Source organism: Hoplias malabaricus, chromosome 4 (genome assembly GCF_029633855.1).
Source record: "Hoplias malabaricus isolate fHopMal1 chromosome 4, fHopMal1.hap1, whole genome shotgun sequence".
NCBI lineage: Eukaryota > Metazoa > Chordata > Actinopteri > Characiformes > Erythrinidae > Hoplias > Hoplias malabaricus.
In genome coordinates, this window is record NC_089803.1 from 40156147 (window position 1) to 40172003 (window position 15857).

Sequence of the window (15857 nt, forward strand, 5' to 3'; positions counted from 1 at the left end):
TACATTTAAAATGTTAAAATATTTGATTATTTCAGCTGTTTGTGCACCACACTTGCATATATGTTGCATGTCTGTATTTAAGCTCCTTTTCAAAAACAAAACATAGATTATTCAAAGACTAACACTGTTCTGCAGGTTTATCTGTCATACCTTAACTGGCAATGAAAGGATAAAATAAGCAGTTTGAACGTCATTTTATTATTTGACACATACATAGGATGATACATAGGAACAGTATTATGCAAATATTGATCTGAATCAGACTTTGTGAATGAAGGAAGTGAAATGCAAAGTAGCTTCCTGCTTCTATCAAAAAACGTGTACAGAACACTGGATGGTTTAGAGACGTCATAATTTATTGATTTTAGTTTTAGGGTGTAGGGAAACATTTGGGATTAGGTTTCACTGCAACATGGAAACTGATCCCTCACACTTTCCGACAAGTAGAACTACTTTATTAAATTTTATGCCAAACCAGAGAAATAATTTAGGCAGACAGTTGCAATAAAACAGTATCCTCCAAGAATCTGTTACACTCTGAGAGCAGGGACAGCGGGATGAGTCTTATCTAAATTGGGAAAAGAAAATATGTCTGTAGTCAACTATGTTGTCATGGTCAGACGTGCTAAAGCCATAGTCATTTTGGTCAATGCCACTGCATGCTTCATATATGGCATCAACTTAAAAATGGACAGAGTGGAATAGGTTCTTAAATCTTAAAAGAGAATTTGTTTTCCTCCAAAAAATCTGCCACATTATGACCACGCCCGTAGAAGCTGAAACAGGGAGGTGAATGAATGTGTATGAAGCCGGACCCCCGTTGGATAAATGAATACAAGAAAAGGATGGAGACGGGGTGGAAATGACGTGAATTTGCGGGGTATATATATATATATATATATATATATATATATATATATATATATAGGGCTCAGAGGAGGTGTTTGGTGGAGGAGTCCTACTCCCAAAATTATGTTATTATATAACTTCAGTTGTCTCTCTGTTTGGATACATCAGAAATCCCTACTAAAAAGTACTACAAAAATACACATTAGGGTGGAGAGCTTCCCTCTTTTTAATTTTTTTTATTTTCTCTGTGTCAGAGCCAGAGAGAGAAGCATACAAATTCTCCTACACAGAAAAAACAGGGCTCACATGGGGTTTTCATAACAAAAAAAGGACCAGTCGATTTTGACATTAGATAATGTCTTCATGATTTTAATTGTGGCCATAAACTCAGCTTCCCTGAGTTGAAACATAGAGCATTCTCACTTTATTTCAAAGGGTTAATAGTGTTATGTATTTATGTTCAATTAAAATGCTTTCTTTAACAATGGCGCCATCTGTTGCATAATGTGGTCAATGGCATTTGTAATGTTATTAGAGTAAAATAAACTGATCAGCTGATGTCTCTCTTAAGTCTTTGTCCAGTAGGTGTTCACTAAACTTCCTTCCGTTATTGACGATTACACCTTTGTTGTTTCTTTGATTTATTGCAGGAATAATCTTAAGATTACAAAAATACTCCTGCAAACCACTACTATAAACCCATCCTATTCATTGTAATTACTGTATGTATTCTCTTGTGCACTATGTACAATACTGTAGTTTCCTCCTGAATCAGTGAAGAGTTATGTATTTTATTTTTGATTCTACTTGTGTGCTTGTGTTTGTTAATGGGTGTGAGATGTACCTTTTAATTTTAGTGCTATTAAGTCACAAAAACATGCTGTTTATTTGCAGTAAAATGGTTTTTATTTTCTTCTGGAAATGCTTTAAATTAGATCTTGGAAACCCTGCTGTGATGATAAGATTGCATTCAGCCTCAAAACATTAGCGAGGTCGAGTGCTGATATTGGATGATTGATTCTCTGAATGACACTTGGTGCTTTGCAGCTGCTGCAGTGTGTTGCCTTCTGGAGATTAAACAAACTCTGAGTTAATGTCACCATTGTTACACCTACGTAAGCAGTGGATGTATGTTTTAAAGAAGATGTATTTTCTAATTACCAAAGCTGTCTGTGGATACCTTTGGAGGTATAGACTATATGTTTGCATAAATTCATAAAGGAGAGAAGAATTTATGAGATAAACATGAACTTGTAATAATATACAGTAAGATAGTAAAAAAAGAAAAATACTGCCTGCACATACAGGCCACTCAGACACTTTCACTGATTGCACAAAATGATTGCAACATTAACTGTACACAGGAATGGGCAGTTATTTCATTTCACCGTTGGGTAAAAAATGACAACTATAAACAGAATATTTCTCAAGAGACATTTCTAAAGACGACACCCCAGCTGGAAAAAAACAAAAAACAAAAACATAAATTCATCTATAATTTCTGGGGTTAAACGTTAATCTATTTAATATGATTGTACACCTTCAGTGGATTAAGTGGAAAAGATGATGATGATGATGATGAATATGATTGTAAAAACTGTTTTGTTAGTAAAACTAAATTAATCTAACAGTAAATTCACCAGTGTTAAATCAACACTATTAGTGTTAAATTAACAATGTTAGTGTAATAATTTAACACTCTGAGTGTTGATTTAACACTGGTGAATTTACTGTGACTTAGGACAAAATGAATAAATGCTTAAAAAAAAGTTATACCAATAAAATACCATTTAGGGTGGTGCAGTAGGTAGTGTCGCTATCGCACAGCTCCAGGGTCCTGGGGTTGTGGGTTTGAGCCATACTCTGTCTGTGAGGAGGGTCCAGAGCCTACACAGAATCACTGGGCGCAAAGCTGGAACACTCCCTGGAGGGGGCGGAAGTCCTTCACAGGGCAGTACACATTCACACACACACCTATGTATATGTTTAAGTCGCCAATCCACCTACCAATGTGTGTTTTTGGACCGTGGGAGGAAACCCATGTGTACACAGGGAGAACACACCTGCTGCACTACCTTGCTGCTATGTATATAAATATAATTAGAATATCATGAAAAAGTTGCTTTATTTCAGTAATTCCATTCAAAGGGTGAACCTTGTATATTGTACTCATTCATTACACACAGACTAATATATTTCAAGTGTTTATTTCTTTTAACTTGATGATTACAACTGACAACTAATGAAAATTCAGAATCTCAGAAAATTAGAATATTGTGAAAATGTTCAATATTGAAGACACCTGGTGCCACACTGTAATCAGCTAATTAACTCAAGACTTGACAGTTGTCCAAAAGATGACCATTGACACCTTACACAAGCATGGCAAGAAACAAAAAGTCATTGCTAAAGAGGCTGGCTGTTCACAGAACTGTGTTCAAGCACATTAATAGAGACGTGAAGGGAAGGAAAAGATGTGGTAGAAAAAAAGCGTACAAGTAATAGGGATAACCACACCCTGGGAGGATTGTGAAACAAAACTGCTAAAGTCAGTGCTTCAACAACCACCATGCACAGACGTATGCAACACATGGGTTTGGACTAAAATCAAAAAAGACCACACCCAGACTGTGATCAGCAACAAGTTTAAAAACCAGGGTCTTTTGCCATCGTTCTTTTGCCATGCCTTTAAGATGACCACAATGCAAAACTACATGCAGCACATGTCATGGCTGTGGAAGAGGAGGGTCCAGGTCCCCAGTATAGAATGTGTGTAGAAATATGTAACAAAAAAAAATGCAACAACGATGAACCTGTGTTATCACAGAATTTAAGATGGGTTTGAAGGAAGAATAGACAAAAATAACACCTGATATCCTCAGTGCGCAAATTAAATTTTAAATGTTGTGAGAGGGTGTGTCAACATTACAAATTGGTATATTTTTTACTGTCCCAACTTGGTTTGGAATATGTTTCAGGAGTGAATTAACTAATGAAATGATGCTAAGCAGAGAATACATTAAATATCTTCGGTTCAAACTGTCTGCAAAATAAAAGTGAAAATAAAATACCCCACCACCACAAATTTCCATACTATCCCTTTTTTCTGATTTGGAGTTATAAAATACTTTTTACTTAGAAAGCCACACTGTCCAACAGTATGATTCTGTTGTGTCAAATCCCATGTCAGTTCAAAAAATTCTTAAGAGAAATTCCTAAAGACAACACCAAAGCTGGACTAAATCTTTGTCTTCATCACGAATGTGAAGGTTCTGTAAGCATGTTGTAAATTTCGAAAGCGGATGTCAATAAAGGCAGGAAGGAGCCTGGCATATGTCTGCCTCACAGGCATAAAATCAGCTATAATTACTGCTTCGTGCTAAAATCAATTAAGTAATAACATTCTACCTATGGATAGGGTTAGAAAGATAATCTATTGTAAAACTATGTTGTAATTAAACTGTTGATCTACCAGCTAAGACAAAACGAAAACATGTAACTAATTCTGATTTTTCACTATGAAATGTGAGACACAGTAATTGTTCTTTTGGTGTAGGGAGAAACAAATGAATTGCCACAAAACACACATTCACACATAATCCTCAAAACTCTTTAAATAATTTCAAAGTTCCTAAGTTTTTCCACAGGATCCTTAAAGCACTTTTCAACAGAAGACAGTAAACAACACATTGATAATATTTTTAATGAAATATTTAAATGTTAATAGTCCTTATACTTTGGATAAAACAACTTAGGAAAAGCCCATAGAAAGAAAATATATATTTTCAAACTTATATATAAAGCTACATTTTTAAATATAAAAGCCTTTCAAGGTAATTTAAAAAGGAGGAAATTATGTACAGTGAAGAATATGATGCAGAGCACTAAATGTTTAATAAATATTTAGTGTTAAATTTCTTGGTGAAAAGTCTGTTTGTAGCTGCATTTCATCAGTTTAGATTTGACATAATCCATAGTTCACCACAGGATTTTAGATCAGAGAGTACAGCTACATTTGCATTAAACCAGGATTTCTGGGCACAGTGATAAAGTCTTCCAACAATAATTCCATTTTTCACCAAAAACGTTTCCTATGAAGTAGCAGCTCCTAGTTCTGTTGGAAAGAATTCAGAGTGGTGTAGATAACGAACACTGTACTTCATAGACATCTGTCATGTAACTAAAATATCTAGATGTTTGACTAATAATAAATTAATAAAATAATGAAAGCTGTGTTAATTGTAAACTGACCTGGCAAATGAAAGGGAGCTCTTCACCACAATAAGCATCCAGCCATTTGGCTTTATTGCCAATTATTTTGCCACAGAACTGGCTGGTGGGGTCCACTGGAAATGTAGAATTCCAGTTAGAAAAGTTCACATAGGGGCCTCCAGTCCAAAGCCATGGGGCACACATGAACAGTATGTTCCGCTCAAGCCCAATCCACACCCCATTAGGATAGACCTCATTCTGTAGCATCTGCACGACATAGTCTTGCACTGTATCATTTACAATGTGCACCAAAGTCTTGTGATATTCCTGACAGTACAGCAACGCTCCAATCCAGTTTTTTGTTTGATTAAGTAAGGTCAGGTTATCTGACAGAAGAATCATGAAACATTTTGAGAATGTTATTTAGGATTAAATACACATTATACCTTAATATCAGAAACATATGGCCTATATATATTCTTGTATTTTACTTGTATTTGTTCTTGTATTATATGACGGCAGGATATATTTACATTTTCTTAAATAAGTTTTTTTCCAGACTCCCTGCAGTGACTTACCATTTAACCTAATTCATAACTAAGAAGTGTTTGAAACCTAAGTGGATTATATTTATGAAGGAGCCATTATGTGTGATCTCATCTTAATGTTAGTCATAATGTATAATAAAATGATTGTCTGTAAATAACAAACAGATTTGAAGTACACTAAGCAGAAAAGGAAATGTGACATGAGAAACATTTTATAACCATAGACTTAGGGCCCAGTTTCCCAAAAGCTTTGTAATATTAACCCATATATATATATATATATATATATATATATATATATATATATATATATTTTTTTTTTTTAAGAAGTGACTCACATGCAAGTGTGTTAGAGGTGGTAGTTCCACTGGAGAGTAAACTCATGGGTGGTTTAACTGTGGCACTCATGCTGGATCTAACAGACTGAGTAGTTGAATCAGGTCTCCCTGCATAAACAGAATTGTAGGCACTTCTCTTGATCAATTACACTAATGTCTGAATTATTTAAAAAACATAATTGAAATATGATTTTTTTTAAACACAGGCACATCTGAATACCAGGGGGAAATGGTAGATAAAAGTGCTTAATTTTATGCTCATCTTTTAACAATGTTATTAATACTCAAGCTTTTATTAAATCCAGCTCAGATTGTTTATATAACTGAGGAAACATCCTTTAAAAAGCATCTGATTAATACTTTTACTTCTACTGAAACATATATTTGCTTTATACACTATGTCATAGTCATGGTTTTTAATGCTTTAGTATGTGATTTCAGGCCAAAAGATTATTGTCTACGTTTAGCTACTTTTTTATAGTTAATTTAACTTAATTCAAATTGAAATCCTGTTATGACCTAACTGAAAACTTACAATTAATTCCAGAAAACAGGAAACAGATCCTGCTATATTCTTATCACCTGAACAAAATCACAAATAAGCTGTGGATGTTGTATTAACCTTATAAATGCATTTAAAAATATGAATCATAAAAAAATATAAAATATTGGCAAGGTGGTCAAATGGATGATCTTGTTATAAAGAGGTCACTAGTTAGGTCCCTGATGCTGCCTCAGCCATCCTACACCAGGGGTGTCGGAGAGCACAATTGACCTCACTCTCTGGCTGAATGGAATGGCCCACTTCTCCCTCACCACACAGCACAGTAATGACAAGTGGTAGTTTGAAAATAGGCCTTGGCTTCATTTGTGTGTCTCAGAGGATGCACATGCTAACCTTTTCTGTCCCAGTTTGGTGGTATTGTGTGTGATTGGGGGAATATATATATATATTTTTTTTTTTCAGAAGTGACTCACATGAAAGTGTGTTAGAGGTGGTAGTTCCACTGGAGAGTAAAATCATGGGTGGTTTAACTGTGGCACTCATGCTGGAACTAACAGACTGAGTAGATGAATCAGGTCTCCCTGCATAAACAGAATTTTAGACACTTCTCTTGATCAATTTCACTAATGTCTGAATTGTTCAAAAAATGCAATTGAAATATGATTTATTTAAAACATAGGCACACCTGAGCTGTTATTTGAATATTCATTAATTTCCAGACATTTTATTGTATTGGATATATCATCAGAGGTACAGTTTTTATGTGGTTTCCAACAGGATACATTCCAGGTGTTGCTCTTCAGTCCATTCCAAATGCTTGTATTATTTGGAGCAATCTCAACAAACTCGTTTTGATTGATATGTGAGATATTTGCACTACTGTTTTTTGTACACCCTTTATAAGCATCATACCATGTTGCATACTCGCTGTAATAGAAATACGTCTTCATCCCATTCTCAGTGCTCACTATGAAATAAAAAAAACATTGTATGTACAACTGAAACCATTTTTAGTGTATTAAACTTGTAAATTAATGCATACTAGTACAGTGGATCTTAAAATGTGCTAAAATGTGGCCAATGTTCATCATTAGAGTCCTAAAACACCATTTTTAGGCGCTGCACATCCTTGATGTACTTATTTGTGCACAGAGAGCTGCTGAGCTATAGCCTATTAAAGTGCATAACTGATATAAAACTGACCTATCCTAACATCTTCAAAATGCTTTCAAAACTCTTATTTCCCAAAAATGATATAGGTTCCCTATGATTATATTTGTTTTTAAAACATTCAGTTTAGGCCTAGTAATTTGTATTTGTATTTTTAGTAATTATTTTAGAATAATTTTGTGTCAAGTATGCAAATTTCAAGTACAAATGCAACAAAACATGCATAAATAATAAGCAAACCTTGCCTTATGCATCCCCCACCCCAGAATATTTTATTCTACAAATATTTATATAAATTTATTTGTTAATCAATTTTTACTTCATTTCAAAATGGAATGAACTTTATTTTTTTTTTTTTACCTTTCTGACACATATATGTAAAATTCAAAGCTGAACAGTTTACTGTCTGCCATTTCCCTAAAACAAGGAAACACAATAATAACAATCAGAGTTGTTGCCATAGCCTGCATCCAAGCTGGTATAGTTGACATCATCTCCATTATCCATTTCCACTGAGGTTCTTTATATAGTCTAATCCAAATTGCATGTGTTAATGATCCTAAAACTGCTGATGATTGATCCCAGTCTTCTTGATGACAGAAGACAAGACAGGAAGACAGAACGTGTTGGCATCTGTCAAATTCTTCGACTCACTTACAAGACAGCTGAGTTCTTCTGAAAACAAATATGTCTAAACAAAATGCATCCTGTTGTTAGTTTCAGAAGTGATTATATTATATACTGGGGTAGTAAAATACAAAAAAAAAAAAAAGATCATTCACCTAAGATTATTCATCACAGAGCAATCCGCCGCGTAAAGCTGGTCATGTTGAACTTAGGTCTAGTACAGAACTTATTATACGCTCAGGCCACTAGGCACCAGTATAATGACATAAGTTTTATGACATCATGAAGTATTGCTGTTGTTTGGTGGCTAGCAACCTGTTATTGCTGCTGCTATAATGCAAACAAAAGGAACTTATCATCCCCACTTATTGGTGGCCAGCACTGATGGTAGCTGCTGCAACATAACGATTCTGTTGATATGTCCGCTGCTTGGCATCTTGCTAACATTGCTGCTAGATACTGCTCATTGCCTGGAGTAGGCTAGGTGGCTATCAGCTGTCTGTCATTGCTGGTATCTACATTGAAACTCAATTTATATAGCTTACTACTCATTGGCTGGCTTTAGTCTCATCTGTCCTGTTCTGTAATGTGTTGTTTTGTGTTTAGGGCAGCACGGTGTACAATAGGTAGTGTTGCAGTCACACAGCTCTATGGTCCTGAGGTTGTGGGTTCGAGCCCCCTCCGGATAACTGGTTGTGAGAAGTTTAGTGTGTTCTCCTTGTGTCCACATAGGGTTTCTCCGGGTGCTCCGATTTCCTCTCACGGTCCAAAAACACACATTGGTAGGTGGATTGGCAACTCAAAAGTGTCCATATGTGTGAGTGAATGCTTGAGTGTGTGTCGCCCTGTGAGGGATTGGCGCCCCCTACAGGGTGTGTTCCAGCCTTATGCCTGGTGATTCCAGCAAGGAAGAATTTTAAATATGCTGTACTGTAAAATTGTAGTATTGTGTATATTTTACATTCTGTTAAACCTTCAAAAAATCATGCTGTGGTAACACTAAATTTATCAAACTTATATTATGTGACTGCTGAAAATAAAGTAGAAGTATTGACTGAAGGGATCAATTCATACAGTGATGTACACACACACACACTCATATGTACATTGTTTATCCATTGTTTTCCCAAATATATTAAATGTGCTATTTCATTGTGGATGTTTTCTCCTCTTCACATTATAAATGGTAAATTCTCATTTTTGAATAGAACATAGTAAACATGCCTTCTTGCATTGCATAAATACTATACTTAGGTGTCCTTTGCTGCATCAGTAAAGGAACTTTAAATGAAACTGAATTTACACCAAAGACTCAAATCTTTAAATCAGATTTGCTTTTCTAATTCATCATTCATATATGCAGGAAATCACATATTCAATTAAAGACAAAAGCATATTTAAATTTATTCATTTGATCTGCTGAGGCACAAATAATTGTAGACATATTTAATGTTTGTCATCCTTCTCAGCTGATCCAAAAAAATGCAAATAGACTTTTCCAGTCTAACACATTGGAAAGTGTTTTTTAAGAGGTAAGATCATTTAACTATGCTGATGTTTGTTTGTTCCCATTTACTCACCTAAACAGATGAAGAACATCAAAAGCACACAGACTGAAAGAAAAGCAAAGTAAATTTAAATGTAATTTTTCTATAAATAATACACCATCTATTGTTGCACCTACCAAAAATGTAAATGTTATTAACAGATAAAAAGTGTACAAGGTACCTTTTTTTAAAAGAGTTATTTAAGGTTGCATGTTCTCAAGTGTTGTATAGATTTATTAGTAATCAACATCGATTAGACATTGATTCTGGTAATAAGTGCTTTTCTGTGGGTTACTGTGTGGTTGAAAGAGTAACATGGTCTAGTGTATATTTTGAGTGATGTATGGGTTTTATCATGTAGTCAATATCATTTTATTACATTACACACGTTTCCCTGGCTCAACATAGACATAGTGTGAGTATCAGCTGAAGCGCCGAGAGTGGTTCCCGATTGATTTGAATATCCCTCTGGTCAGAAGCTCTCTCTCTGTGTGTGTGTGTGTGTGTGTGTAACAGAGAGGGAGAGAGAGAGAGAGAGAGAGAGAGAGAGAGAGAGAGAGAGAGAGAGAGAGGGAGAGGGAGAGTGTGTGTTAGCAGAAGCCATAAGAGCCAGGGGTACTTGTTAGACTTGATTTCACAATAATACTGTTAACGTGAATTAAACTCAGCAGCAACAGGTGGGGGGAGCTCAGAAGATAAAAAAGCTAATTCTTACATAGTATTTCTTTAAATGAGTGAACAGTCTATCTAATGTTGTATACTCTTTAACGAATGTTTAGGAGTAGATTACAAGCAAACATTACTATATGAATTAAAAGGTACACTCATTGCAAATAGATTTTTTTTATGTTTTAAATTTTTATCCAATTTTCACCCACATTTAAGCACCAGCAGTTACACTCCCCCAGTCACACACAATTTCACTAAGCTGGGAGGAGAAGAGCAAACACATGCTTCCTCCAACACATCAAGCCATTTGCTCATCAGCTATAAGACAAGACAAGTGGGAGGACCAACACTTCCAGACAGAGTGAGGTCAGTGCCTTCTTTGACTCTTGGCTTTAGACGACATCATGTGAAGCATCACTCATCTCCTCAGGGTGGTTTCTGAAAGCTTTTAATTTTGAACCAAATCTCCCAGATAAAGCATCAAAGCAAGGATTCCTCAGTCTGGATTTTGTGTGCTTTTTAAAAACTCTATATCCTGGACAAATTATATTTTAGCTTCATTTAAATCTTTTTCTGAATTTCATTGTTTATTTAAACCCCAAATACATTGTGATAATCTTTCTTACTTTTACCAACACTGTCACACTTACTGTATAAAAGACACATAGAAGTAATATGCATTTGAAGAAGTGGATTTTTATTAACAGACACCCAGGAATACCAGGACATACACTTCACTCACAACAAACAACAATGAAAAACAAATGCTAAAGGACACCAAAGGGAGCTTATAAAGTATTACACATTAGGAACACATATGAACCCATTCACATGACGCAATAAGGGCTCACAGGCGCAGGGCATGGCTAGGGGGCAGGGCAGGGAGAAACGTGACATGACAAGCAAAACCCATGATAAACCAGTTTAAATAAACTGAATCAAGTTTCACATTTTGCAGTTACACTGAGCTGAGTTTTGTTTTGTTTATTACAGTTGAAATATAGATAATGGAAAGATAAACAATGGAAAAGTAATTATTAATGTGTTTTAAATCACTTTTATACAGGTTTATGTTTGAGTAATTTCTGCACAAATGTGACCTTGGACTGGTGCCCTGGTGTGTTGCTTTATGCTCAAAGATGGAGGGCTCCCATATTGGGAGCTAACATTTCCCAACAACATAGCCCTGGAGGTTATTAGACCACACAAGACCCTGATCTACAAAACCCTGATCGTGGAAAGTTCCATTGTAGTGAAGACAGAGCTCTCAATTTACTAGTCAGTCTACATACCCACTCTCACCTATGGTCATGAGCTCTGGGTAATGACTGAAAGAAAGAAATCACGGATACAAGCGGACTAAATTAGTTTTCTCAGACAGATTGCTAGGCGTACTATGGCCGGGTGAGGAGCTCAGTGATTAGGGTGGAGCTCGGAGTAAAGTCGCTGCTCCTTGATGTTGAGTGGAGCCAGTTGAGGTGGTTCGGGCATCTGATTATAATGCCTACTGGACGCCTCCCACTAGAGGTATATCAGACACGTCCAACTGGAAGGAGGCCCTGAGGTATTCACAAGACACGCTGGAGGGATTTTATTTCCCATTTGGCCTGGGAATACCTGGGAAACCCCCAGGAGGTGCTGGTGGAAGTTGCAGGGGACAGAGATGTCTGTGCTTCTATGCTCCACCCACAAGTTTGCTACATACGCTCCACCCTCAAGTTGATGAATTGATACTTTCAGTGGACTAATCTGGTCTCACTGTCAGGTTTCTGCCTGTTGTATTTGGATAGGTTCTCTGTACATCAGCGTATATGTACTTCCGTGTATCATTTTGTACTGGCAGTTGCTGGTCCAACGTGAATCCTAAAGTCTGCCTCCATTCTACACATCGAGAGCAGGTGAAGCAAGCAACACAGAGACCGAGTTGATATTTTCTCTGCTTTATGTAAATGAGTATGGAAATGAAGATGCAAAAATAAAAAGTTCCCCAGAGGATGTTCATACATTCACACCTGAAGGCAGTTTGGAAGCAGGTAGCAAGCAACAGTGACAAAGAGACAAGTAAATATGAAACTGACATTTCCTTGACTTTATGCAAATGTGTTATAATGTGAGGAGCACATAGCTGCAGTTTCATCTTTTTAAATTCTGTATATTTCACAAATTGTCCTTGTTGAATTTGTATTCAAATGAGGAGAGTTCTGTGGTTTATTGACCAAAGCATTTCACAGACCCCAATACTGTACACATGTCAACTTGAATGCTTTTTATACACTGTATATACAGTATACAATTTTGCATATATTCTGTATGTTTTATATAATAATAAACTCAGCATATTCCATACCTGTCTATCTTGTAACAGATTCTCTTATGTATATATTCAAGTTACCCATATATACATATATAAAATTTTGTTATACTATATAATTTACAGTACATTATTTATTTATTATACATATTTCCCTTTATATTCTATACTTATGCACATCTTGGCTTGACATATGCTTACGTATATTTATATTCCTTTATTCATATTTGAACTTAAACCAAAGATGAGCAATGGCCATCATTGGGAATGTTTGTGTGACAGTGAAAAAGTTCCCTGCCAGACACCTAGGCTAAATACTTCTCACTCAGTACCACTTAAAGCACAATAAAGAGCCGTTTAAAAGGCAGTATGGTTGTCTCAATTCCCCAGATCTGCTCATGCCACAGTATGTTTTCCTGCTGATCAGAAATTGATGAATCAATACCAAAACTTTATATGTCAAGCCTGAAATGTTCTATATTGGACACATGTGCATGGAAAGAGGCATGCCTGCAATAATTTGACAGACACCAGTATCACCATTATCAGCAAGTAAAATGGCCTTGCAGAGAAAGGGCTGCAAATAATAATGAAAAGGCTACTCAAGATGTAGATGAAGACCTGTATCTTGCACTTCTGTGTTAGAGTCTACTTAAGGAAGGGGGACTGGAAGTGGGATTGTGAATAATTTTTATTTTCAAACAGTATGGCTGTAGGTTTGCACACGGACAATACGGACATGTCCCTACCAATGGATGGAATGATAACACTAGCGGTGTCTCATGGGTTGTGTCTTCAACGTGAAGTTTGAATTTCTGAAATAGCTGAAAGAGAAGGGGCTATCTGAGGGTTGCAAATATTGTATTTACTGCCAGACACAGAAGAGGTGGGAGCTGATCAATGCACTTATCCAGTTGGTGAATAATGCAGAAAATAGAATATCTAAAAATAAATGTAATAGGGTAAGAAAACCTTGTTGCTCCAAGCCCAAACCCCTATAAACATCTCAGAGCCACATTCTATTCAAGCTCATGTTCCATGGCCATAAAATAATAGTACACCCAAAAACCACAAACATAAATCCAATTGAGAATTCCATTGATTGTTCATATAACAAAGAATGAATATCAAACATAAAACCTTTGGCTAAAACACTACAATTAATTGAAAGTAAATATGGATCTTGATGTAAATTATGTTAATTTACCACTAAATGGTCAGCATTGTTTGTTTACAAAAGGCTCGAGAATTTATTTTATTTGCATTTTGCAAAAAATGACAACTTTTTTGGAAAATGAGGTTGTAACAATAATGTGGCCTTAATTTTGGATAGACCTTAAAGGTCTTGGCTCACAGAGCACAGTTATTATTTTTGTTATTACTTTCAATAAATCATTTTTAGAATTAGAAAAAAATACAATTTCTGGCAAATTATTTTAGCCAGAAAAAGGCATAGAAGGAAAAAAAAGAACCTATGGTGAACACCTAAAACAAGTCTCAAAAAGGATGGATGGATTGAATATAAATACATTATTGTGGGGCTGTTATTCAAATTTCAGTTTGTAAAACATAAAATAATTTATAAAATATTTTTTTTCCATAAGTATTTTGTAAATGGGGAAGATTTTGCCTTACACCAAGAAAATTAATGAAATATACATGGGCCCAGGGTCTACACAATTTTTTTTATCCTTGTATAATTCAAGGAAAGATATTTCAAATTAAACCTATAGACACTAGTTATAATGATTGCTTATACTGGAAGTAATTATATATGGCATTATAGGCCAAAACAATACATTAAGATTGATTAATACATTTGTCAATTTTTATTTTGTTCTTACCTGATATCATTTCCAATGTGATTTCCTCTTCCTCTAGAGAAAAAAAAATTAACTTCTATCTTCAGATTCCTTTGACAAAGTTCTTCTCCTTGTTCTGTTTTACACTAATCAAATAGCATCTCAACTCAAAGGCTATATATCGCAGCATTTCCTCTTAGTGTACACAAATAAGGCACTATGCAAATATTTTGTCAAGAAAAAAAATACAGATAATTCAGTTTAATCTACTGAAAACAATGGGCAAAGCAAAAATGGCAGAAAAATTTTATAGAGATGGAAAAAAATATATAAAGCAAACACGATTCCTTCAGTTGTTAGTACACCATATTTGCATCTATGTTGCATTTCTTTTAGTTCTATGTCAAAACCTAATAGAGATTAATCAGAGTAGCATTGTTCTACAGGTTTACATATAAATGTTCATGAAAGTATGAAGCACCAGACATATAAATATATAACTATATAATTATTTATATAGATATATAAATAGTGTCACAGTCACACAGCTCCAGGGACCTGGGTTCGAGTCCCGCTCCGGGTGAGGGTCTGTGAGAAGTTTGGTGTGTTCTCCCCATGTCCGCATGGGTTTCCTCCGGTTTCCTCCCATGGTCCAAAAACACAAGTGTCCGTAGGTGTGAGTGTGTGAGTGAATGTGTGAGTGTGTGTATTGCCCTGTGAAGGACTGGTGCCCCCTCCATGGTGTATTCCTGCCTTGCACCCAATGATTCCAGGTGGGCTCTGGACCCACCACGACCCTGAACAGGATAAGCGGTTACAGATAATGAATGAATGAAATAAAAAGTCTATTGTTATTTTTCAACTGCAAGTAAGAATTTGCTAATTTATTTTTATTATACAAATATTCAGGCAGACTTTGTGACTGAAGGAAGTGAAATGCAAACAGCTACCTGCTTCTATAAAAATGCAAAGTGTACAGAACACAGGAGCGTTTATTTAGAGATTTCATATGATACAATAGAAGAATAATTTTTCTGTTATTTTTTTAAAGGTTTTTCTGCACAGCACTGTTTTTAGCTATATCTTATTGACCAATTGTATAAGTTTGCAAGTGGAATGTTTGCCCATTCTGACTTGTTACAAGACCTCAGCTCCTCAACTGTCTCTGGTTGCTGTTGCCTAAATCTCTTCATGATGCGCCACAGGAGTAAAATCTGGATTGTAGACATGCTCTTTGTCTATGAAACCATGTCATATCCTTGCCATTCCATGCTGGCCT

General features: G+C 35.6%; 1 protein-coding gene across 4 annotated transcripts; it reads right to left on the reverse strand.

The window, feature by feature from the left end:
* Positions 1 to 4614: 4614 nt before the first annotated feature.
* On the reverse strand, positions 4615 to 14734 carry LOC136695632 (snaclec 3-like). Of its 4 annotated transcripts, none has more exons than XM_066669829.1 (8): positions 14621 to 14734; positions 9830 to 9862; positions 7983 to 8039; positions 7138 to 7419; positions 6926 to 7033; positions 5948 to 6055; positions 5101 to 5447; positions 4615 to 4963 (listed from the first exon to the last, which is right to left on the reverse strand). In XM_066669829.1, exons 1-8 carry the CDS (start codon positions 14628 to 14630, stop codon positions 4958 to 4960), a joined length of 951 nt encoding a protein of 316 aa, XP_066525926.1. In that variant the 5' UTR covers positions 14631 to 14734; the 3' UTR covers positions 4615 to 4957. The 4 variants fall into 4 exon arrangements, with proteins under 4 accessions (XP_066525926.1, XP_066525927.1, XP_066525928.1 ...); XM_066669830.1 differs by having other exon boundaries at positions 7983 to 8313; positions 14621 to 14711; XM_066669831.1 differs by lacking the exons at positions 9830 to 9862; positions 14621 to 14734 and adding an exon at positions 8405 to 8630 and having other exon boundaries at positions 7983 to 8313.
* Positions 14735 to 15857: the final 1123 nt, after the last annotated feature.